Consider the following 27,326-nt stretch of genomic DNA (forward strand, 5'->3'; position numbering starts at 1 on the left):
ACAAGAAGAGTAAGGAACAGGGGAAATGGCAAACACGTGGATAGATATAAAAAACTATTTTTTTTTGTTTTCTTTTACGAATTTACTTACATATGATGATTTCAAGCAAATAATGTACTGTAGAGGAGTTTCTGTTAATACTTTGGTAAAAGTGTATGACCACAATAGGAAAAACATAGAGGAGAATACATGAAACTATATCGAGTTTCAATATTTTGTGAAGTGGTTAAGTGTGAAGTGGAAAACGGGAACCATGAAGTGGAAAAGTGGGAAGTGTCAGATGTGAAGTGTGAATTGGTCCAATATTAACTCTAAGTATGGTGTCATAAATTTAAGAAACAATTGTTAGCCCCAAAGTAATCACTGAGAAACGATTTAAAGGAAAAACTAACATCTATATAAAAATAAAATGTAACACTAAAAAACATACATTTAATGCAAAAAAAAGCTGCAAAGAAGCCATAAGAAAGATGAATTAAAAATAGTAAGATGGGGGCTGGCTAGTTTGCTCAGTTGGTTAGAGTGCTGTGTTTTAACACCTAAGTCAAAGGTTCAGATACCAGTACTGGCCAGCTGCCAAAATAAAACAATTAATTAAATTTTAAAAAATAGCAAGACAGTAGACTTCAACACGGCTCTATTGGTAATTACATTAAATGTTACATGGATTAATCAGGCCAACTTTAAGGAAGGTTTTTTACAAAATATAGATAGGTTGAAAATAAATTGATGGAACAAAATGTACCATGCAAACATAACCCTGAGAAACTTGGAATGCCCATCTTAATATTAGAAAAAGCTAATTCAGAAAAAAGGTAGGCATTTTATAATGATAAAACATTCAATTAATCAGGAATACATAATACTAAATGTGCATGAAACTAATAATATAGGTTGTAAATATTAAAAGGAAAATTAGCAGAGCTAAATGGAGAAAAAATAGATAAAAATTATAGTTGGAGATGTTAACAACTCTCTCTCAGTATTTGAAACAAGTAGACAAAAATATTAGAAAGAATATTAGAAAACATTAACAACCACTAACTAATTAATTTACAGAACTCATCATACTAAATGACTGAAGAACACACATTCCTTTCATGAATACATTAAATATTTACCCAGATGGATCATGTGCCGGGTCATAAAACAATTTTCAGTATATTTCAAAGACAGAAAGCTTAAAGAGTATATTCTCTTACTGGAACTGAATTAAATTAGAAATCCACAACAGTAAGATATCTAGAAATCCTTCAAATGTTGGAAATTAAATAATAGACTACTAAACAACCCATAGACAAAATTTAAAATCACAAAGGAAAATTCAGAATTATTTTAAGCTTAATCATAATGAAAACTACAACAAACTATAATTTGCAGCACGAAGCTAAGTAATGCTTAGATGCACAGAGAAAAACTTATAATTTAAATATCTATATTAGGAAACAAGTTTAAAAATTATTTTTATTTACACATTAAGAAAAAGAGGAGCAAAATAAATCCTAATAAGTAGAAGAACAATTATTAAAAAATAGATATAAACAAAAAATTACTAAAGTCAAAAAAGGCAGAAAATTAGCAAAGGCAAAAGATATTTATTTCAAAAAATTAATAGGATTGATAAAATTCAAGCAAAAATAATCTAGAGAAAAATAGAAAATAAAATGAACAATATTCAGAATGAAAGCAAAATGTTCACAAACCCTATGAATATTGAAAGTGTAATAATGGTAATAATGGGATATTATGAACAATTTTATGCCAGTTAATTTGATAACTTTGATTAATTAAGGAAAAAATCATTGAAAAACATATCCTCCCAAAAATGAATCAAGGAGAAATAAATATTTAGACAGCCCTATATCCATTGAAGTGTTAGATTTATAATAAAAACTTTCCCACAAGGAAAACTCCAATTTCAAATTTTCACTGGTAAAGTGTATTAAATATTTCAGGACTAAATAATGCCAATGGTATGCAAAATCAAAAAAGTGAAGCAGAAGAAATATTACTCTGATACTAAAATCTTACAAAGATATTAAAGAGAATTAAATGCTGATATCTCATGAATAAGAGAAAAACTTAACAAATTATATTATTATTAGCAAATCAATTCAGAAACCTATAAAAAGATACTATTTTATGGCAAAGTGGTTTTTATCTCAGGAATGCAAGATTGTTTCAACATTCAAAAAATGAATCAATATAATTCATCACATTAACATAATTACTGAGAAAATCACACAAAAAGGCACGATCTTGTCAATAGAAGCAGAAAGAGCATTTGTCACAATTTAATATTCATTTGTAATAAAGACTCTCAAGAAACTAGAAAAGAGGGGAATATCCTAAGTTTGATTCAGGGCAAATCTACAGTTAATATGGACAATAGTAAAATAATGAACACATTTTCCCTAAGATTTGAAACAAGACTATATGCTAGCACCTCTGTTATTCCATATTGTGCTAAAAGTCCTAGAGAATGCAATAACAAAATCAGCAACAGGAAAACAACAAACATAAAATTTGTAAAGGAAGTAGCCAACTATCTGTCACAATTCACTGAAAATAGGTTTTTTTCCCTTAATATAGAGATTTTTAATAAAAAATAATAGGAAAATGGAATTTTATGTAGATTTTTAATCTACAAAAATGATTAAAATTAATAAGCGAAATTAGCAAGAATTCATGGTAATAGGCAAGTATAAAAATAAATTGTATTGCTTGATATTAGCAAAAACTAAATTGGAAAACTAATTTTAAAAGTACATAAAACTCTCAGAGATAAACTGAATTAAATATATGCAAAACCTCTACACATAAAACTTTCAAACATTTTTTAGAAACTAAAAAACAACAAAATAAAAAGAAAGATACACCATGTTCATGAATTTAAAAAGCAGTTATGTTAAGATGACCATTATCTTCAAATTGACCAATAATTTCAACAACCTATCAGTTTTTGTGGAAACTGATAAGCTCATTCTAAACTTTATTTGGAAATGCAAACCCAAATAGACATAATAAATTTTTTCAAATCAAAAATTTTGGTTTTGAAAACAAAGTGTACTACTTTAAACTACCTAATTTTAAATCAGACTGTGTAGACTTACTACTGAAAACACTCTGGTACTGACATAAGAATAAACATTAGATCACTTAATAGAACAGAGTAAAGTGTCCTCAGTCATATCCACACATACCCGCTGAACTGATTTTCAAAAAGTTGCCAAGGTAAATCAAAAGTGATTGAATATCTAAATATTTATATGGAAAAAAAAATGAACCTCAACTTTTACTTTGAAAGTTTACAGATAGTAATTCAAATGGATTACAGATCAAAATGCTAAAAGCTAAAACTATAAAACATGAAAAAAAAAGCAGAAAAAATATCTACAAATTTTGGTGTAGGCAAAGATTTATTAGACAGGACAGAAAGAAATTAATAAGTTGGGATTCATTTGAATTAATAAGTTCTGCTCTTCTACATATTAAGGAAGCATTAAGAAAATTTCAAAAATACAATGTCAAGATGCGGATTGGGAGAAGGTATTCAAAATACATAGGATTTGTATATTAAATATATGAAAAATCCTTAAATTCAATAAGTAAAAACCAATAAAAATAGGCAAAAGACTGAAGCAGATACTTCAAAATAAGACACATGCAAATGACCACTAAGCACATGAAAAATGCTCTACATCATTAGATATCAGGGAAATACAAAGTAAAACTAGAATGAAATGCCACTACAAAGTCAGTAGAAGAGCTAAATTTAAAAAGACTGATCATTCCACATGTTGCCAAGGATGTGGAGCAACTGGAGCTCTGGTACATTTCATCTGGAAGCATAAAATTCTCAACTAAGGAAAATAGTTGGACAGCTTCTTAAAAAGATAAGCATGCATTTATCTTTTATGTGTTGCAACAATCCCTCTCCACTCAACAGAAGAGAAAAGATATAGCAATAGAAGTCTTACGTAAAAATATTCACAGCAGCTTTATTCATAACATTCTCAGACAGGAAATAACCTATAGGTGAATGGATAAACAAACTGTGGTATAATCTCCCATGAGAAATAGTATTCAGCAACTACCCAAAGTGATATACAAATTCAATGCAATCCCCATCAAAATTCCAGAGACATTTTTCTCAGAAACGGAAAAAACTATCCAGTCATTTATATGGAACAATAAAAGACCACGCATAGCCAAAGCAATGCTGAGCAAAAAAAATAAAGCTGGAGGCATAACACTACCTGACTTTAAGCTATACTACAAAGCTATAATAACCAAAACAGTATGGTACTGGCATAAAAACAGACACACTGACCAATGGAATAGAATAGAGAATCCAGAAATCAATCCACACACTTACTGCCATCTGATCTTTGACAAAGGCACCAAGCCTATTCAGTGGCGAAGGGACTGCCTCTTCAGCAAATGGTTCTGGGATAACTGGATATCCATATGCAGGAGAAGGAAACTAGATCCATACCTCTCACCGTATACTAAAATCAACTCAAAATGGATTAAGGATTTAAATATACACCCTGAAACAATAAAACTTCTTAAAGAAAACATAGGAGAAACACTCCAGGAAATAGGACTGGACACAGACTTCATGAATACGACCCCAAAAGCACGGGCAACCAAAGGAAAAATAAACAAATGGGATTATATCAAACTAAAAAGCTTCTGCACAGCAAAAGAAACAATTAAAAGAGTTAAAAGACAACCAACAGAGTGGGAGAAAATATTTGCAAAATATACATCTGACAAAGGATTAATATCCAGAATATATAAGGAACTCAAACAACTGTACAAGAAGAAAACAAGCAACCCGATTAAAAAATGGGCAAAAGAGCTAAGTAGGCATTTCTCTAAGGAAGATATACAAATGGCCAACAGACATATGAAAAAATGCTCAACATCACTCAGCATCCGGGAAATGCAAATCAAAACCACATTGAGATACCATCTAACCCCAGTTAGGATGGCTAAAATCCAAAAGACTATGAACGATAAATGCTGGCGAGGCTGCGGAGAAAAAGGAACTCTCATACATTGTTGGTGGGACTGCAAAAGGGTGCAGCCTCTATGGAAAATGGTATGGAGGTTCCTCAAACAATTGCAGATAGATCTACCATACGACCCAGCTATCCCACTGTTGGGAATATACCCAGAGGAATGGAAATCATCAAGTCGAAGGTATACCTGTTTCCCAATGTTTATCGCAGCACTCTTTACAATAGCCAAGAGTTGGAACCAGCCCAAATGCCCATCATCGGATGAGTGGATACGGAAAATGTGGTACATCTACACAATGGAATACTACTCAGCTATAAAAACGAATGAAATACTGCCATTTGCAACAACATGGATGGACCTTGAGAGAATTATATTAAGTGAAACAAGTCAGGCACAGAAAGAGAAATACCACATGTTCTCACTTATTGGTGGGAGCTAAAAATTAATATATAAATTCACACACACATACAAACCGGGGGGGGGGGAGAAGATATAACAACCACAATTATTTGAAGTTGATACGACAAGCAAACAGAAAGGACATTGTTGGGGGGGAGGGGGGGAGGGAGAAGGGAGGGAGGTTTTGGTGATGGGGAGCAATAATCAGCCACTATGTACACTATGTATATCGACAAAATAAAATTTAAAAAAAAAAAAAAAAGAAAATTACTTACTAAAATAACATCTTGTTATGGCTACACTACTTTACAATGTTTACTTTAACCCTTTATGGTTTATAATTTCTACTATATGAAGTTATAATTGTAATTAAAATGTCAACTTTCATTTATTTCCTATTAAAATATATTAAGCATAGAAGTACTAGATTAAGATTAAACAATTTATTCTAATTGAAAAAGATTCTCTTCTTTCATCTGCTGCTGTTTGTGTCAAAAACAAGACATTTACATTTGATTCTCAGTGTTTTCCACTGTGACGTGAGAAAACATAAATTCCTTGATTTCAATATACAAAATATGAAGTCCTTTAAAAATTTCAGGCATCAGTAATTTTAAGAAATATTTTTCCTTAAATTATTTACAATCTCTAGAATTGTAAGAAAGAATTAAAAACTTATTCAAATGATTAAATTTGGATACAGCTTTTAGGGAGAGAATGAAACCTAAGTAAATCTAATGCAGCTCTAAAAATAAGATGATCCTTTTTTTTTTTTTTGAACAGAGATTTAGGCTGATGTTGAGAAGGCATGAAATATTTCACAGCCACAGATAAAATAATAACCAACATATCTTGAAAAAACAGTAAAAATATATTTGTAACTCACACTAGCTTTTACTAGCTCTCATTCAAGCGTTAACAAATATTTGTTAAATATTATTTATACCCATCTCAGTATTTTATTCAACAAAGCCACAGTTTCTGTATCAAGAAGCTAGTTTAGTATATTTGACGAGGATCAGCTCACAATCAAAGATAGGATATAGACAAATTACAGTTAACTTCTGTGAGAGTGAAAAAAAGGTCTGAAGCAATTGCAACACTAGCAATTGTACAAACGCTCAATAGGACTGGTAGTTGGTCAGGACCTTAAAAACAAGTAGGATTTATGTCATTAAAAAGGAAAGGGGTAAGTGTTCTAGACAGGGTACTTAGTGATAATAGAGCTCTAAGGTGCAGTTGCACTTGAAATCTTTGGCATTTGTGAGATAAGTGGCCTACAAAGCATCCAGGTGTTGTTGGGTAGTGTGGACTGTGGCAAGACTGTAGAGTCCCCTTAAAGCTAGGGGGAAGAATTTTAACTTTGTACACAGTGGGTGAATATCTAACAATTTTGAACAGAATTCTATCATATAACTGATATTGTAGAAATATACATATAGTAAGATGGAGTACAAGGAATTCCAAATGGAGGGTGGAAAAGAAAACTGTAAAGCAATACTATCACCATCAGCATTCTGATTTATCATAAAAGACAGTATGAGACACTGGGCTACAGCATCAATAATTTTGTGATTGATTAAGCACTCCTTTAAAAAATAGATTCTTGAGTTTCTATTTGTTTTTTATTATACACATTGGTACAATTACTCCCATGTCTAAAATTCATTTTGGAGTTACAAATGTACTGGGGGGGGAATAAAAAAACGAAACAACTTAGTTTCTATAGATATACACACATTTAGAAAATATATTCCAAATGGTTAATTTCTTCTGACTCTTGAGGACATAATTATACAATATTCATAACATACTCACATGAGAGAAAATAAGTTCTTGTGTAATGTCACTGATTATCTAATGTCAACTATAAGTCTGCTCAAGTGGAGAACAGCTTCGTTAAACATGAGGACCCTCACAGCTCTTGTCAAACACAGATTATCTAAGAGTTCTGAACAAACCTATTAGGGAAAAATATTGATAAAATAGCAAATGTTGTGTAGTTTGGGTAATCTGAGGGCCAGCCCATCACCATCACGCCCCTTCATTTTCCTGAGCAGAGACTTAAGAGCATGAGAAGATATATTCCTACTCTTTTCTAAATCTGTGAACGCAAACTCACAGGTTAAAAAACATTGTCAAAAGAATGTTAGTTCTCAAGGTAAATATCTATCTCCATAGAAACTTTGGCTAGCATTGTTAAAGTACTTTGCAATTTGGGGGGCATAAAATCAGAAAATATTTTTCATAAAGATAATATGATGATTTCTTTGAAGCACTCTGACACAAGGAATTGAAATTTACTACACAATAAAAAACAAAGTGATCTTAAGTACAAAGAGAACAAATCATTTAAACTTTTTCTGTGCCTTTAATGAACTCTACACCACAGAACAAGCAAAGCTAAGCAGAACAAAACAAAAACAGAGAAGAATAACTACAAAAATCAACACTTACCCATATTTTGCAAAATTTGCCCAGCGTTTCATTATGAATCTACTCAAAATTTCCTCAGCTTTTGTATAATTAACTCTTCTTTCCAGAGGTAAACCAAAGACAAATTCAATTTCATAGCCATGCATTACTCCCATCCATTCTGGCCAAGGAAGTTTAGAGGATCGGTGTTCAAAATAGTAGAAAAAGGCAGTATTTCCCACTTCTGAGAACTTCTTGGTGAACTCCAAGGCAGGGCATATGATATTGTAATCCCCAACCACATCATCCAAGGCCTCACGGTAGTTTTCAGGTCTTTGATCATCTAACCAGTCTGCATAATGGAAAAGGATCGATTCCCTCCCAAATTCACTCACTCCTGGAAAAAATATTTTTAAACCTTCTTGAAATTCTTTTCTGCTTATGATACTGTTGTTATCTTTGCTGAAACCAGGAGCACCGTACACTAAAAAAGCTGTACCTTCATCTTTATTAACACCCACCAAGATCTGGGTTTTTTTGAATTGTCCAAGTTGGAGTAACGTGTCCGGCATGTCAATGAGAAAATCACCATCCACAGTTGGACCAAAGTTTACTGACAAAAGAGTACCATAGGGGACAACAAACACCTCATTCAGAAGAATTTCTTGGGGATTTTTATTTCGAAGGCACTTGATTATTTCAGTCTCATTCTCTCTAGAGCAACCAATAAACTTAGATAAAGCCAGTGTTCTGTTCTTAGCTTCATAAGGAGACATTACTGCCCAAGGAACATTAGAAGATCCACTCTGCAGAATGGCTCGGGTGAACAACGGGTGGCTTCTAGGACAAAGCAAATGAAGGCTGACTGAAGCTGCTCCTGCACTTTCTCCAAAGAGAGTTACACTTTTAGGGTTTCCACCAAAGGCTGCTATATTTTTTTGGACCCACTGAAGTGCCAACTGTTGATCAAATAAACCCATATTCCCTGGTGCCTCAGGATTTCCTGGTAAAGCTAAGAATCCTAGGGCACCCACCCTATAGTTCATTGAAACTACAATAACTCTTTCAACTCGAGCCAGAAACTTGCCATCATAAACATGTAAAGATGATGTTCCAGTTTGAAAACCACCACCATAGATCCATATCATCACTGTGGCATTTTTTGGTTTAGGTGCTGGAATCCACACATTCAGATATAAACAGTCTTCACTGAGGTCAGTATTTGGGTTCCACATCTCGGATCCTTGAAAGCCTGGAAAACTTTGATCTGTGTTCTGATAGCAAGAATTTGCATATTTTGTGGCATTCCAAATATCAGACCACTTGGTCAGGGATTGTGGCTTTTTGAATCGAAGTCTACCAAGAGGTGGTTGTGCATAGGGAATTCCAAGAAAGGCTGTTACCGTGCCACCGAGAACTGGCAGGTTCATCCCTCTGACCTTTCCATTCTCCGTTGTAATTATGGTATCATCCTCAGTGTGTGACTTCCCAATAAGCATGAAAAGCAGAAGAAACAACAAGAGAAATCTGATGTATGTCACTGTGCCCTTGCACTGCATTTTGATTTCTGAAAGACAGGTAAGTAGGAAGTTTGATCAGCCTCATGCTTTTATTGATAATAATTACCTAAAATATAGTAGTTCTTATTAATCCTACAAATTATGAAAGCAAATAAATCTGCTACCATTATAAAGGTCTATGTAGGAAAAAAATAGAAAACACTCGGAAGTATTTCAGTTTCAATTTAGAAAAGAAATAAATAGAATGGAATGTAGATATTATTTGTTTGGGGATAATCATTATCAAATCTCTGTAAGGAAGAATTAATATTTTAAAAATAAAGTTTATCCCAAGCATATATAATATTATTTCTGTACAATACACAATCCCACCTAAAGCAGCAATAAGTGGTAGTCTACTTATGTTAGATATAATTTCTACTTTGGTTAGAGGAGAAAATACAACCTCACGTATTCTCTAAAATATCATGGGCTCTTGATAGAACTCTAAAGTAGGTTGAGAACACGTAAAGATCTGTATACTTCTATCATTATCCTTTTCTGTCTCATTACCCCTTCTGTGATTCTTTTTGCCTAGTGCTTTCTTACTCTATGCAATCCCAGTCTATGGTCAGAAGAGAATTTAGACAACTTATTCATAGGATGTTAAGAAACAAAGCTATAGTAGCTGCAATTGATTCTACAAATTACAAAAACTAAAAAAGATGCTATCACTATAAAGGCCTATGGGGAAAAATAGAAAAGTGAGGACTGGGATACATGCTAGGTAATTTATCAAAAATTTAATAACCATGAAGGGCTTCTCTACCTGAATTGCAATGTCAATGTTGAGAACCAGTGGCTGGTATTATAATGTGTGGGAGAAGATGCTGGCTTAGAAGGAATTTTACACTCATGGATTACTCAATGAATATCCATCAATTTGTTAATTGATTAAAGTATATACAACTAGTAAAGTTAGATGTGTTAGCATAGACATAGTTAACTGTATTTTGATGAAGCCAGAGGACCAAACCTGAGAAATTACTGGACAAGTGGGGGAAGGAAAAATAATCTTGTTGACTTACAAAATCACAAGTATTTGACATTTTATTAAGTAATATTTCTTTGGTGACATAAAGAGATTATCTGGGGAGATCAAAGTTTCACCAAACCTGAGTTTCTTTTAAAGAAAAAAAGAAAAAAAAAAAAGAAATTAAAAATCAGATCATGAAACTCCACATGGCAAAGAGGGACTGAAAAATGTAACAAAATATCACTTAAAAGAACTGGCATCTTTATATAGATGCAAGAAACCCAAATAAGAAGTCAATTACAAAGACTGGCTGTCATCATAATAAACTAAGGTCCATAAATGCACGGTCTTTCCTTTATTATTATTACTGATGCTGTAATTGTAAATCCAACTTATGTGACCAAGAAAATAATCCTATGAGCATTGATCATTTCTATTAGTTTTTGTTTTTTTGTTTGTCTAATTTGGATTGCCTTAGAATTCAGAGAATAAGGAAATATCCTGATACCGATGCCTCAGCCCTAGAATATTCATCTTTTAGATCAGTGTCATTCACCACTGCTCATAGGACAGCTAGTGATCAATAAATATTTTTTGCTCCCAACAAATATCTGAATAAATTAATCCATGGTATATAATATTTTGTTCAGGGCTTGATACTTAGTGCATATGTGTGTGTGTATATATATATGGCTATGTCTAATTCTATCAATATCCATATATATATGCATATACTTATATATCTATATATAAAATGATTGCTATCATAATAAGGTTTTTAAAAAATCAAGCCACAAGACTATTATTTATGTTCTCAATTTTGATACAATTGTATATGTCCTAAGATCAACAACATATATTACTGCAGTACAATATACTATAGTATATACTATATATACTATAATAGTAAAGTAACACTTTCTATACTCATGATATCTAGTTATTATTATAATTGTAACAAATGTAATTTGTTATATCATAAATAATGATAACAAATAAAATGCAATAATAATGTAAAGGTTCCTATAACTTGACACTTATCTAATGAAATTTTATATTTCTGACAGAATAGGAGTTTTAGAGACGCTGCTACTACAGTCCTTTCCTTTCCTTTTTTTTTTTTTGTTTTGTTTTGTTTTGTTTTTCCTGATAATTACCAAGCCCTTACTCTTAAATAAATTTAGGTGGACATTTGGAGAAGAACAAAGTGCTGTGATGGATTTTGTTTTGTCTTTTGAAAACCTGCTTTGGAAAGGAAAAAGGAATAAGCTACAAAGTTGGCTTACTCTGAGCTGCATTTCAGTGAATTTATTGCAGCATCCCTAGCTGCACTCATTCCTTCTTCTTGTCAGGGGCAGTCAATGTTCTTCTGAGTCTAACGTAATGATCGTCTGTGGTTTTTGTATTTTATTGGTTTTATTGAAATATTATTTTGTTGTTCAAAACTAAACACCAAATCCTAATTACTTTGGTCTGAAAGTTTATAAATTATTGTTCTATGGGTAGTTTATTAATTGTATTGTAAAGCAAATATAATCACTCAAATATGTTTGATTTGTATATAATTAATATATGTAATAATTTTTATGGTTTAAAATAACTGCTATAACATCTAAAAGTTTGTAATATCATTCCCATGTAACTTAGTTTGATATACACAAGTATTTCTTAATGTTTTTATTTATATTTTGTGCTGAATAGAGTTTAATGTTATATAGTACTATTTATATGAATTAGAATTGTTGTTTTTTCAACAATTATATCTGTGAACCATCACCTTGTAAATACTGTAATTAGTAACATTCAAAACAATCTTTGTAAGCATGCATTCATTGCAAGAATGGCAATATAATTCCAGTTTACCTCTACCTGCTGAAGAGTGTTATATACCATATTATTAAATCTGTACATGAATATGAAAATATGCATATGTTCACATACTCATCAGTGTAAGCTAATATTTTTATGTTAAGCTGTAGATATCAACCTAAGAGCAGATTCAACTTTCAAAGAAGGCCTGCAAAGTCTGTCTAAATTATTTAAATAAGCATCACTTTGTTCTCTTTATAATCTGGTATTCTCTATTCTAACATGTTTCTCTGTAGGATTTCCATTGAAAGAAGTTTAAATTTTTAGAATATGTTTATCACATGATTAAAGAATCAAAAGAGAAATAAAAAAAGGAGACAAAGAAAATGTTATTAGTTTTTAATCTCTAAATCTTTATTAATAATTAAAATATTAAATTAAATAATTGTTTTCTCTTCTATAAATACTGGTGCAATTGGTTACTGTCACATGAAGTAAACAATTATACTCTGAGAGTACGTGAAATGTTTACCGTAAAGAATGAGGCAAATTTTCACATCAAGTGCAATTGAGTATCTGAATTTAGACCAATCAACTTATTAAAACACTATTAAATATTTGAAAGAAAGACGGGAGTCTTTGAAATTGCAAAAGAAAATGAATGATGGCCATGTGAGGGGGGAAAACCTGAAGGATTATAGATATAGTTTTCCAAGTTTGTCAGTTGCTCCGAGATATTGATATTTACTGGCGATTTTTGGAAAACTCTAAACTTTAATAACTTTCAAAATAAATATGGCAAAATATCATTTTCTTCTTTTTGCATCTTTAGTTCAATTTTGAAAATAGTATCAAAATTCCCCAGCCAATTTTAAGAAGAAATATACAATGCTATGCTGTAAGTTGTGGGTGTGATAAAATGATTGATATAAAGAGCTATTTATTTGCCATCCAGCTGCCAAAAAAAAAATTTGCCATCTAAGATTTGCCATAATTAGATATCAACCACATTTTCAAAATAATGGGCCAGCCGGGGACTTTTTAAAGGAGGGTCAAGCAAATATTTACAATAGCTTTCCCTGTGTATAGAGTATTTTTCAGTTTTTAAAAAAGTTACAATAAAATACATATTTTTATTTGGAAATTAATCTTCTTAAAATGGTGGAGGAAGAGCCATCTAGACAATATTAATATGATCTAGAGCAAACGCTACTAATATATATTTGGTCAAATCAAAACAACTAAGTCTTTATACCGAACCTAAAAAGTTTGTTTTGTTTCAGGCTAAGTGAAGTGGAGAATTGAGAAAGTCTGTCTATAAATAGACTATACCACTGTCTTTCAGGGATCCTTTGGATATCTATTAGGTGCTAAAAGAATTTGTGCAGATAGAAGCCACTATATGAGGTATGGGACACATAAGATCTGATCTGTCCTCAAACAGGAAGACCATTCACAAACTTCATTGTGTGAATAATTTGAATATCTAATTATTAGACAGATTTTGCCGATCTTCTTTGAAAGTTCAGTCGTTCAGTCTGCTCTTAGGTTCATATCTACTTAATTACAGTTCTCTAACATTTGGGATGATCCAGTTTTAGTAAGAAAGAACAGATTTTGGCATGAAAGCATTAAAATGAAGACAACATATAATTTAGATATGTATTATTGATTGCTACCAAGAAACGAATCATATCAGGAACTAAATTTGTAGATGAGATGTAACTTGTTAAAATATTATTAGCTTATATTTCATAAAAATGCAATGCATAGAAGATCCCAAATAATTTCTTTTTACAATTAAAGATGTAGTACGTTGCAAACAATCAACAGCAAAATAATCTAAGAGAATAAAAAACAGAACTTCAAAAATCCAATTAGAAATTTTATTTGGCATCCATGTTATTTCGTATACACAGATAATTCTAAAGATTTTCATTTAAATTATGGAGCCATGCTTTAAATGCTCATACTTATCCTTAAACAAAGCAACTATTAATATAAGTGAAATACAATTGTATTTATCGCTACTATGAGATAGTTCATATTAAGGAAGACATTACACAGACTAGTGATAACAACTCTTAATTGCATTTATTATCATGAAATATTCATAAAAATATAGAAGACAACCTCGTAAAATAAAAATTTATATAACAAATAAAAATTATAAACAATGAAATGATTTTGTTCATATTTCAGTTTACTTGAATCATTCTTACATCTTATACTCTTAATGTTTAATCTCCTTGTTAAACTAGAACCAATGTCATCTAAATAATGATAGATTTATGAGATTATAGAAGGAGCACAAAGTCTGTATTTTCTTATTTCTATAATAATTAAAATGATAGCAAATGTAAGAAATTTTGCTACAGTTTAAACACACATATAAAAAGAAAGAGGACAAACAGGGCAAAGGAGACAAGTTCATAAATAAAATTAGGAAATAGGTTTTCCTTTTACATTTAAGAAACTTTGATCTGTCATTTGCCAACTGATACTGTGAAAGTTTCAGATGATGAAATGTTGATTGGGAAAAGTATCCTGTTAAGCAAAATAGTAAGAGAGCTATTAATTTCATGACACTTAAAAAAAAAAAAAAAAAGAAAGGAGAAAAGAAAAAGAAAAAAAAAAAGAGCGAGACTGATCAAAGACTACTTTTGTTCTTTTAAGAAGAGATTCACTAAACAATGCATTTATGAGTAGAACAACATAAAATGTTTTTCTTTAAGGTGCGCACGGGGATTCCACAAGTGCTATTGTTCTTTATACAAAGTTGAACAAATGGATTATTTCCCCAGCCGTTAGATGGACTGAGTCTGCGTCCCCTAAATAATAAGATTTGATGCATGTGTCTGCTCGCCTGCTTCATCTGTCCCATTTGCAAGCTTCAGTGACTGTCCTCCACAGAGCACCAAAGGGGCACAGCAAACACGTGAAGAGATCCCACTCCTCCCACGGAATGAGCTTCACTTGCATCCCTACACGAAGGTGTAAATTCAGAGCAACTTACCCGACTCTCTAAAGTTTGCAAGGAGTGGAAATCATGTAATGCTTCAGGGAAATGCAGGATGCAGCTGCTGCTCCAGCCTGTAAATTAGACTGCGCTGACATTACTATCAACTGTTACTGACAAAGCTCGCGAGAGTTGGCAGCAGCAACTTGATCTAGAGGCAGCCAATCTTTACTTTCTGACATCTGTTCAGAGGCTAATGGTATGAATGCAATAGTGATTCATTTACAAAAGTCTTGCATTACCGGATTTATGTCTTACAATTTCAGGCATTCTTCTAAGAGTGAAGAAATAAAGGTATAGGAGCTTCTCTAAAAGAAGCTGCAATGTAATAGAAAATGCACGGATTTACTTTTTTCTTAACACTATCAGAACTTTTAAGATTTTGTTTTCTTTTTTATAGAATGCACATTTTTCTTATGCTTGAGACTTAAAGATGCACATATTGTTTTAAAGAAACGCTGTTATTGAAATCCATTGTGCCTTCCATTGGTGTGAACCGTGTAGTTACAGAGGATAGTGAAAGAGAAAATAGGGAATAAAATAATTACTCTGTAGATAGAAGCTTTGGAAATCAAAACATCAGTTATATTAATTGAATGGATGTTTCTGGTATGTACCCCTTCCAAGCCCCGCACGTCAACATTTATTTAGGTCATACAAATCTCAACGTTGGTAATTTCTTATTCAGGGGGCTCTGCAGGCAGTCTTTTGTAGTGAAAGGACACAGTTTTCTGGTCAAGACAAGCAGAATACAAGTAAAGATCTTCACCAAACTCTATAGAAAAGATACGTTTGTCTGCTGGCAGTGCAGGCTTCTTTTCCTTGAAACAGATATTTGGTAAATTAAAAAAAAAAAAAAATGAACTGTTTAGTTCCTGATTTTTCATTGTGGTTACATTTTAAATCTCTTGTAAATGATAGTTTCACTTTCAAATTTCCAAATTTGGGGCTCACTGTGGACTAACCAGAGGCATACATTTGTAAGTAAGCCCATTTTTGGTTTGTAATACTGTGTTAAAATTTCAAACATGCAAATATAAGAACTGGAATTTGTTGTGATTCTACCTTGTGTCAGTCATTATAATTGACAACTTACATAAAATATTTTATATCATTCCAACAAATATATGAGTTAAATATTGTTAACCACATATTCAGATGAGGAAACTTAAGGCTTACAAAAACCAGAAACTTGCTATGTATTCTACCACTGGTAGCTGTGGGAATCAGAATTTTAACCTTATTTGTATCATGTCATTTCATGTCAACTGCTGCAAAGATACTAGCCATAATGTTCCTTCCTGCAAAAAATTGCCGCTTAGGCAGTATTGATTAGATAATAAACCTCCCAATCACAATGATCTTGCAATGTATTTAGAATAGAGTTTATGTGATGACTACCTAGTTACACAAAAATTACAGAATACCTGGTCTATCTAAAAGGAGGAAAAGGCATTTGAAAAGGGAGTACACTGACAATTTTGCAATGGTTTGTAAAGTGATGCCGTTTCTGTTTAAGGTATGGCCATTCTGGTGGCCCACATGACAATACATTGGTTTAATATATGTGATTTTTTTTTATCCAAATGTCAAAATTCTCTCCAACACAACTCCACCGTAATGTTTTCTATGCTAGCATGTAGTGGGTCTTATTCACAAACCTTGCAATTGTTAAGGGATGTTTTTTGGTGTTAGTGAACTCAGCAGCAGAGACCATATATTCCTAATATCCAGCCGCCACTATGTAAAATATATCACATATATACACATGTTTAATTTCATCTTTAAACAGAAAATTAAGCAATAAAATAATCAGTCACAAGCAGACTTTTTTTTTAACACCTGTTTAAACTGGCTGACTAGCAACATCATCTGATTACAAAACCTGGCAATTTTTCTTCTGTACAGTGTTTCCATTTCAGTAAACCACGTTTAGATACTCTCCCTTTAGTTAAGTTTTCTCTCATGCAATACTATTGGATACATTATTTCAGTGCATCCTGAAAGCATTTCTTCTTCCTGTCTTACTTGAGAGTATCTTCCTTTGTGGCTCAAAGTACCACAGCTGCTTGGCTTCTACGGTGTCATCATTTTCTCACGCACATCCAGCAGGAGGATGTAGGTCACACAAAGTGAGCTTGTTTCACCTTAGTAGGCAAGTGTTATTCCATTACCTCACAGCCTGGAAAGGTAATGATCCTGCTGTTAAATGTTTAGTATGCCTTGTAAGAGACACCGATGAAATACCACAAGGCACTTGGCAGGGCGTTGATGCTGCTCAGATTTTGCAATCATGTATGCTGAAGCTTGACAACCATTAGACAGGACAACCATTAGATTCTTGGCTCTATGATCACTTTCAGTTAGCCAGTCACAGTGTCTTTTTGCTTTTAAGATTTTATTGTAACTCAGTTACCACTGGGCTAGCTGTTTTACAGACAGCAGAATTCAAGGAGATTTGAGGGAATGTGGGAAACATTAATCCTATATTATACATTAGTCATCCTCAGGCATACTGATACCACAAAAGCACCCTAAATTTTATTAATACTTTCTTTCTTTTACAAGAGCAATGCATTCTCTGAAATAATATGGATTACAAAGAAGAGCATATTTCTACATTTTACATATCAGAGAGAGGGAAAAGATCATTTGGTGTATTCCATTTAAATTTTTTAAATCTGTGTACGTAGTTATACTTATACAGTTGTATATTACAGTAATCAAATGGTTTATCATAATTTTTCATGGTTTTTTAATGATAGTTATTTTCTATTAAAATATTTTAACTACTGAGTGGTGTATTATCATATGGCTATACTATAATTTATTGCATCTTTTGTTACTTAAATGATGATAATAATAATGTTAGGTGATAAATTCTATTTGCAAATATTACTCTAAGTATTTTGAATATATTAATTTATTTAAAACTCACCATCACCTTTAAAGTAAGTACTACTATTATTCTTATTTTACAGTTGAAGAAATTTAACTGCAAAGGGTTTAAGTAACTTGTCTCAAATCATAGGTACTAAAGTTATTTTCTAATATTCACATAAACACTAGTTACAATATCGTTTTTGTATATAGACATTTAGACGCATCATTTGCTTATTTTCTTGATTTATTTTCCCAGAAGTAAAATGAATAAATACGTCCATTACAAAGTAGATTTTCAATCTTCTGAGATCCTCTACAGACTGTTGAATAAGAATGTTTCCAGCAATTCTGGGAGAAAGGGGAAATGTTTTTAATCAGATTAAATCTCAACTAGTCTCTGGAGCCAAGGGACTAGACATTGTTAATACTCAGCTGTGGCAATTGTTTGAAGGTGGATTTCTCAGCAGACATTAGAAGTGGGACCAGCCCTGCAAATAATAAAATTGTTTGAGAATATGATGGCAGCTGATACAGAAATGCCTGCAGGCAGAGACTTAAGTAAGGGATAACACACTTTTGGAGTTAAAAGAGTGTAAGTGATGGGAAGTCTGTGCTGCTTTTTGTATGGGAACACAGGTAGTTTGGGTAAAGGAGTTCTGGAAAGAGATTTATAGGCACCAAAAATTTGATTAGAGTATAGAACACTAGACTCTAAGAAGACAATCAAAATTAAGAAAGAGCCCATCTTCAAAGAGAATGTGGGTGCCAAGCAGATTTTTATGGAAGTGGCAAAGGCAGGAGAATCAAACCGTGAAACTAGATTGCACAGGGCTTGAGTATAGAAATAAAGAGAAACTCATTTTTTAAAATAAATAGAAAAGAGAGAAAGAAGCAGCAAGCTTATACTTGGCTTATATTTACTCTTGTCAAACACTTGATTAGTCTTGGAGTTCTACTTTCAGGAAAAATTGTACATTAGAATGTCATTGAATCAGTCAGAATGCTATGAGTGCTATTTAAAAATGCAGATTTCTAGGCTACATCTCTGGGCTTTGGCTTCTGTAGATCTAGGAGGGATCTTTTAAACTGGCTTCCTATGTGAGACAGTTTGGGGAAGTTCACACTCTAAGAGGCAAAGTCCTGGAGTCTGGTTCTAAAGGAAATCATTATCCTACCATGGAAGAGTGTACTTCAAAAAATTCATTGAAAAAACCACATCATCTTTCAATTCTACTTTTCCAGGCAATTTTTGAAGTACCCTTATATTTGCCTTATGTTTTTTCTTCCTTTCATTCATGTGCAATAACAGATTTTACTTCAAGCCTATTGGGAAATGTGTCATATATACCCTTTTATGGCCTACTTTCACATAGCACCTCTTACACTTTTTCAAAATCACGCTATCAAATATTTTTCTTCAACTTCATTTTATTGTCTGTGTATTAATTCTTTTTATGGACGTACTAAAATTTAGTTAGCTCACTTTTGCTGAAAAGGTAGATCATTTTAAATTTATCATGGAAATATTAACATAAAAATGTACAAAACAATTGTAAATATTTTTGAACATTTCTAATTTTTTGGTGGAATAATTAATGAAATCAAAGTTATTCAAAAGGTATGTATACTTATATGGCCAAGACATATAGGGCCAACCAGTTCCACAAAATATTAGCAATTTCTGTGCTCACCAGCTATCTAGGAAAATGTTTCTTTTATGCTCAAAAGACAATTTATTCTTGCATATTTTCCAATTTTTCTATTTCATTTGATAAGCATATGGCTTTTATGTTTAATTCATTTGCTTATTACTGTGATTGACTATGTTTTAATGTGATTATTAGTTTTCTGAAATGTAACTTTTCGTTCATATATAATTTCAAATTTATGGAAAGGTTTCAAGTCAGTGCATACAACTCTCAGATATCTTTATCCAGATTCACTACATATTACTATATTGACCCATTTTCAATATCATTCTTTCTTTGTGTATGTGTGTGTGTGTGTGTGTGTGTGTGTGTGTGTGTTTGTATACACATATGCATATTATTTATATCTGAACTATTTTAGAGTTATTTTCAGTACCATACTTCTTTTTCCCTAAACACACCATTAAGATCTATGGAAATCTGCCTGCTCTCTGGCTGAAGATATAATAAGTGAATTTAGTCAGCAATCTGGTAAATAGAATACAAAACTAAATATCTTTGTTATTGAGGATCAATTGTAATTTAAAGAACAACAACTAATATATGTAGAAGGAATAATATTTTAGAAAGAAAAATTTCCCAAACCGTGATGAAAATATTGATTCAGGCAAGAATTAACAATTGATGTTAAAATCACTAGGTACGTAATTGATGGGGAACTAGATATTTGATATTCCTGAAAAACCACACAGATTATATTCAGAATTTCATAATTTAAGCAAAGGGTCAACATATTATAATGAATGGTGGAATCAATGAAATATTAGACACACAAAATCACTTATTCTATCTAAAAACTTCCAATTTGAATCTTTTATCAAGTTTTAAGGTGTGACTTACACTTTACACAAATAACTGAACTGAACAAATTGTATTCCAATAAAGTAACCAGACAGCTTCTGAAAGTGGGATATTCTGGCCTGGCCGTTTCAACAAAACAGTGAGAGAAAGGTTCTGTGTAAGACTGGACAGAACGTAAGAGACATAATCAGGGGCAGTGTGTGGTTCATTTCCAGAAATGGGTTTGGGTATCAGAAGAATATTTTGGGAGCCGATTTTGGAAATTTGAATAATTTCTGGGTATTAGCTTTGGTGAGAATAACAGAAGTGAAATTTCTTGATTAAGAGAAGCAGATTGCAGAACATTATGATCTGCAATATGATCCTACATACACACACATATATACACAGAAAGATTTGAAAGGATATGCATCAAATTATTGATGGTGGTTACTATTATATAGTGAGTGTATAAAATAATTTATTTCTAAATGTTTGCTGTTCTCTTTTTTCCAATTTTCTGTAATGCAAATGTACTGTGGCTGTAATCATTATTTACATATAACTGAATAGAAAGTCACACTTAAATAAATAACAGTCAAATATTCTGTCCTGTACTTCATGCTAAGATGATCTATCAAGAGATTTTTACTCCAAATTATGTAAACAATTAATTTTTTATCTTGTATTATGTTTTAGAGAATCAGGAAGAGGCGGAGCTGCCCAATTACTGAAATGATATAAACTTCATGACAAAAAAGTTAAGGACAATAAAATGTAAGGAAAGATAAGGTAGAGATTCAAGAAGCTGTGCCAAATGGATTTTAAGGAACAAGGTAAATAAAGAGAAAGGCAGATACAAGATAAAGAAAAGGAGAAATATGGGAAGCCACACTGAAGAGTAAAAGTGTTGGGGAGGTAGATGTATCATAAAGACTTTTAGGGAGGTATTTGTAGTGAGATGTAAATCCCTTCTGAGAATCCTCAAATCTGTTAATAGAAATTAACATCATTTTTCAATGGTCCTGGAGCAAATGTGCATGTGTGTCTGTGTGTGCCTGTGTGAGTCTGTGTCTGCACGTGTGCAGGTGCTAGAGAGACAATGGCTGCAAAAATATGCAGAGCTGGGTCTAAGGAGAAAAAAAGCAGGGTTTTATTTAGCATAAAATAAAATTGTTATGCTACTATATTTGTGAGGTAGGGAATTATAAAATTTCGCATTCCTTTTTCATATCTGTAATTTGAAGAGTTTCCTAATTTGCACAAAATAGGTTTAAATTAAAAAAAAGCTTCTCATAAAATAAATATAATTGTCATAAGAGCACATTCTGGAGTCATGCAGTGACTTCTGAGATGAGTAAAAAACAGTAACCCATGGTACCTTCCACAGCAGAGTCTCACCTTTAAAGCCAAGGGAATCTGGCCCTGTCTCCTCAGATTTTGTTTTTCCTTTGGCAATCTTTTTGTCTTCTATGACTTCTTTTGCTTTATCTTCCTTGCAATATTTTCAGATACCTGACTTTCTGTTGTTTCTTTGAAACATTATTTTATTGCCTCAGAATGACTTTGCAAGTGACAAAATTTAAATCTTGTTATTTGGGAGAGTAGAGAGAAATATAGCAAAAAGCCACAATGCAGAAGTTGTGAACCTCAGAGATTCACCTCTGTTTTGGAACTGGATTTCCAGTGCCAAGTAATCTGACATTTAGCTAAGCACTGGGTTGCTGGTGTGTTTCTGCAGTTACTAAATATAATCAGGCAAATAATAATTAATCTTACTATGTCTTAGTACAGTGTTTTTCTTAAAATTGTTCTTTAGTCTGTTCATATTTGGTGATTACATTTGCAGCATAATTTTATCATGCAAAGGAGATTTACTCAGAGTCTATTCCTAAATAAATAGCTTATTTTTTTGGCCATGAGAAAACATCACAATCACTTACAGCCTCCAGGTAATGGTTTTACCTTTGACTTCCTCCTTAAACCCATCAGATGATACTTTAGCCCTTTTCTGTATCACTGTTCTCCTGCTGTAAGACTTTTTGCTCTGTTTAAATGATTAACGTGACATAAAACATAGATTAGTGTTACAAATCCCAAAAAACCACGACTTGAAGAACTGACCTATGTGTTGGCCATAAAAGTACTCTTCTACAAATAGACATTTATATCTATCTTATTTTTATACACAACTTGTTAAAACTATGGCTATATTTGTAAATCTATATCAGTGGACATAGAAAAGACATAAAGATCCCTGTGATGGTTAATTTTATGTGTCAACTTGACTGGGTTAAGAAATGCCCCTATAGCTGGTAAAACATCGCTTATGTGTGTGTCTGTGTTTCAGTACATTAGTAAAGACTATCTCTCCCGTGTGGCAGAGTATCATACAATTCCTTGAGGGCCTGCCAATAGATCAAAAAGGCAGAGGAAGAGCAAATTTTTCTCTTTTCTTGACCTGGCACATTTATTTTCTGCCCTTGGACATGGAAGCTCCTGGTTCTCTACTCTGGGATTTACGTAATCTTCTATATAGTTCTCAGGCCTTTGACCTTGAAGTGGAAATTACACCGTGAGTCAACTGTTCTGGGTCTCAGGCCTTCAGACTCAGACTGAGTTACACCACCAGCTTTTCTGGTTCTCCACCTTACACATGGCATATTGTGGGACTTCTTTGCCTCCATAATCACATGAGTCAATTTCCATGATAAATGCCTTCCTAAATGTCCATATACATGTATATCGTATTGGTTCTGATTCTCTGAGAAACCCTGACTAATACAAGCTCCCAAGAGAGAATATGCATTTTTGTCTTGCCTATTTCATTATATTTTGAGAAAAATAACATGAGGCAATCCATGAAAAAGCTTGTAATAAATTATAATGTTGTCTTATATTTTTATAGTGCCTTAGTTTATATAAATACATAGAATGTGTACATATTTATATTTTTATATATGTGTTTATTTATACACACACACACACACACACACACACACACAAGGGGACATCAAAAAGCTTGTGGAAAATGGAATTAAAAGATAAAAAATTAAAATATAAACTTTATTTCTCAACATAAGCTCCATCAAGTTCAGGATACTTTTCTAAGTTTTTGTAACCTCAGGACTCAATGCCCAGGGCTGCATCAGATCTCTGCTCCCTGCACCCTGGCACAGCACTGCTTGGTCACCCCAGCTGTGGCTCAAATGGGCCCAGGTTGTCTTGGGCCACTGCTCTGGAAGGCACAAGAAGTGAGCCTTGGAGGTGTCCACATTGTGCTTATTCTGCAGGTATACAGAATGCAAGAGCTGTGGAAGCATGGCTACCTCCACTTAAATTTAAAGCATATTTCGACAGCCTCAGGGCCCAGGTAAAGACCTGCACTAGTGGTAGAGCCACCACAGAAAGTTTCCACTGAGGCAACACCTAGTAGAGCTATGGGAGCAAAAGAATAATGTAGAAATTTTGAGAGCACAGAATGAAAAAAATGTATACATGACAAATGGTAATTAAAATAGAGCTATGTAACAATATATGTAAGACCAAAAAACAGAATTAGGGATAAAGAAGATAATTATAGAATCATAGAAACATCAATTTCATCAAAATATACAATCAATTGGAATAGAACCCAGAAATATAAGTTATAAAAATATAAAGCATACTATGGTAGTAGCTGGGATATTTTGACAGGTACAGGTTATACACATATCTCTGAGAAACTGACCCATTATACAGATGAAAAGAGGAATCTGGATGATTTTAAAAAGCATAATAGAAAAACTGATCTAATAGAAATATATAAACTCTGAGTTCCCAAAGTAGGGAGAAAATCTCCACTTTCAAGTACAGAGGAATCTGCAATTAAGTTCTTACTAGATCCCAAAAAGTATCATAGCAAACACCAAATAGTACAGGCCGTATTCTCTGATGGTAATTTAATATAATTAGAAATAAAAACCAAAATAATTGCTCCATTAGTTTGGGAATGTGAAAACTACCTGTAAACTATTCCTGCATCAAAAAATGAGTCAAATCCATAGCACAAAATGTATGCAAGAACTGAGGAAAAGAGTGATAAAGACAAATAAAGCATAAGAAAATGTAGTAATGAGCACAGAAATTAATGAATAGAAGATAGTGTTTATAGCAAAGGCAACAGCAAAGGCAGAAGCAAAAGCAGAGCTAAGTTCTTTGTTCTTTGGGTTTTTTTCTGTTTGTTTTTTAAACATATTCCTGAAAATGGTTTATTCAAAGCAGATCTGTCAACCCAAAAGCAAACCATAAGATTAGAATACTGATGAGTCCAACAATAAAAAAAAAGTTAAACAAGCTCAATCTTTAAGTACTAATTTGGAGCCAAGCTGTATTAAGCAAAAATAACAAGCAGCAGACAGTGTGTGGTTTTGCTATTTGTGTTAAAAGAGGGGAAAGAATATGTATGTGTTCTATATATTTATATGTTATATATACCCTATATGTACATGGACATACATTATGTGTATGTGCTTACATAATCCTGTGCTACCCCTGGAAAGACACAATTACACTGGTGTACTAGTGCCTCAGAAGACGGAAGTGGTGACTTTGGGACAGGGATGGGGGGACACTTCACTACGTAATATTTTTTATCTTTTAGCTTTGAACCATGTGCAATCATTATCTATTGAAAAATGAATTAAAAACTGAAAGCCAAATCTACCCCCAAAAGCAGCAAGAAAACCATTAAAAAACATACATTAAGTTCATCACAATCCAGAGTATATTGGAAGCTGCCCATGGTACTGGTGGCTTATACTGCCGTATTTAAGAAAAAGAAAATAATCTTATGAGTTCCTCTCAATCTCAATTCCTGACCTCAAATCCACATGTCACAAAGAAATGAACGAAGTACTAAAGCTGGATGGTTTCTTTAAATGAAGCCCTGTGGTGGCCCTGGGGTCTGGCAGTCCTCTAGGTGAGGTTCCCGGGCTGGGCCAATTGGTCCTCGAGCCCTTGCCCAAACTTTGCAGCGAAGAGCGAGGTGTTGAAGTCATCTCCAATTTCAGAGCCAGGTCGTAGGCTGTGTGGCGTCTTGTATTCGTTTTTTGGATGCTTGCGTTGCATGCCAGTAAAGTGGCGACGCTCTCCCTTTCTGTCAGGCCAGGCAGAGTTGCTTCACGAAGAGCTGTATTTTTGAGCATTCCCCACTGTGATCGATGTCTGTTCCTCTCTGCGTGGTGCATATTCACAACAGCGTGATTATAACAGGACGACCTTCATTATCACTGCACTTGGGGTCTGCTCCTTCACCCAGCAGCTGTTCAATCACAGAGACTCTCCTTCCCCTGTTGGACCGACTGCCTTCAGCAGAAGTCTGTCTTCAGGTGTAAGCTGCTCCTTCTTTTCTTGAAATTTTTCGTCTTGAAATTCATTATCCTCTTGACTTTTCAGAGGTAGCTGTGGTAATGCAGCTCTAGACAACCATGCTGGACCTGCTACTGCACGGGGCGCATTACCACCCTCAGTGACACTGATCAGAAAGTGGTTGCTGAAATCCACTCCCTTGTTTAAGTAAAAGTCTTGATTGAGTCCTGAATATAATGCAGTCTGATGCTATTTTCACAGCATCTTCATGGACAGTTGTAGAGATAAACTTTCCCATCTTGGGCTCTGCAATCAAGGCCTGGAATTCAGGGGTTGTTATGAGCATAAGAACTGAGATGAGCAGAGACCTGATCCAACAGTTTTCTCTGGTGTCAGTTCCAGAGGCTGGAAGTCCAAGATCATGATGCCCGCAGTTCAGTGTCTGGTGAAGGTCAGATCTCTCTGCTCCCAAGGTGGTGCTTTATTGCCTTCTCATCCAGAGGAGAAAAACTGTGTGTTCTTGCATGGTGGAAGGGTGGATGAGCTAAGAAAAGGCCAGAACAAAGTTTTTTGAAATAGCTCTGTAAGGTGCCTGGAATAATTATAACAAAATATGAAATTTGTATGATAAATATGTTTCAACTTTAAGTATATACATAGAAGATTGCCACTCTCCCAAATGGAGAAATACAATCTATCTTGTCCATAAGTGGGAAAACTCAATACTGTAAAGATGCCCATTCTTTCTCTGCAATTGTTAGGCAATTCCAAATAAATTCCCTCCAGAAATTTAATAACTTGAAAACTCATTTGACAGATTATAAAACTTAAAGAGCTCAAAATAGACAATATATTTTAAAAAGTGAAATAAAGGGAAACAATGTCCTCACTAGATATAGGTACTTAGTATTGAGTTTTAATGATTAAAATCATGTTGCATTTGTATAGTGATAAATAATCTTATAGAACAGGCTAGAGAGTCTACATTCCCAGTAGAACATGGGATTATACTATATGAGACAGGAGTGTTAGGACATGACCCATTCAATAAATAAGATGCAATAACTGCTGATTATATAGAAAATATTCTGATTAGGTTTCTACTTTCGCCATAAACCCTAACAAAAATTTTCAACTTGAAGACCTGAGTATGAAAAGCAAAATTTTTATACTTAAAAAATTTGTTAGATTATTTCAAATGACATTGTGGTAGGGAAATTCTTCAACATAAGACACAAAAAGCACAAACATTATAGAAAAAGATTAATTAATTTGAATAGTTAAATTTTAAAAATTACCAACAAAAATCTCCATAAAAACTTAAAAAGAATAAAATAGACACAGATAGAAAGACACATATAACCAACAAATAAATATATCCAGAATATATAAAAAAC

At 33.1% G+C, this 27,326-nt stretch overlaps 1 protein-coding gene across 1 annotated transcript in view; it reads right to left on the reverse strand.

Annotated features, from left to right (window-relative positions):
* BCHE (butyrylcholinesterase) overlaps positions 1-15,274 on the reverse strand; it is a 65,803-nt gene extending 50,529 nt beyond the window's left edge. Inside the window, exons 1-2 of the mRNA XM_063111328.1 lie at positions 15,206-15,274; positions 7,888-9,412 (exon numbers count right to left, since the gene is read on the reverse strand). Coding sequence (XP_062967398.1) covers positions 7,888-9,404 — 1,517 coding nt within the window. The 5' untranslated portion in view covers positions 9,405-9,412; positions 15,206-15,274. The remainder of the gene's footprint in view (positions 1-7,887; positions 9,413-15,205) is intronic.
* Positions 15,275-27,326: the final 12,052 nt, after the last annotated feature.

This window comes from Cynocephalus volans, chromosome 1, assembly GCF_027409185.1.
Source record: "Cynocephalus volans isolate mCynVol1 chromosome 1, mCynVol1.pri, whole genome shotgun sequence".
NCBI lineage: Eukaryota > Metazoa > Chordata > Mammalia > Dermoptera > Cynocephalidae > Cynocephalus > Cynocephalus volans.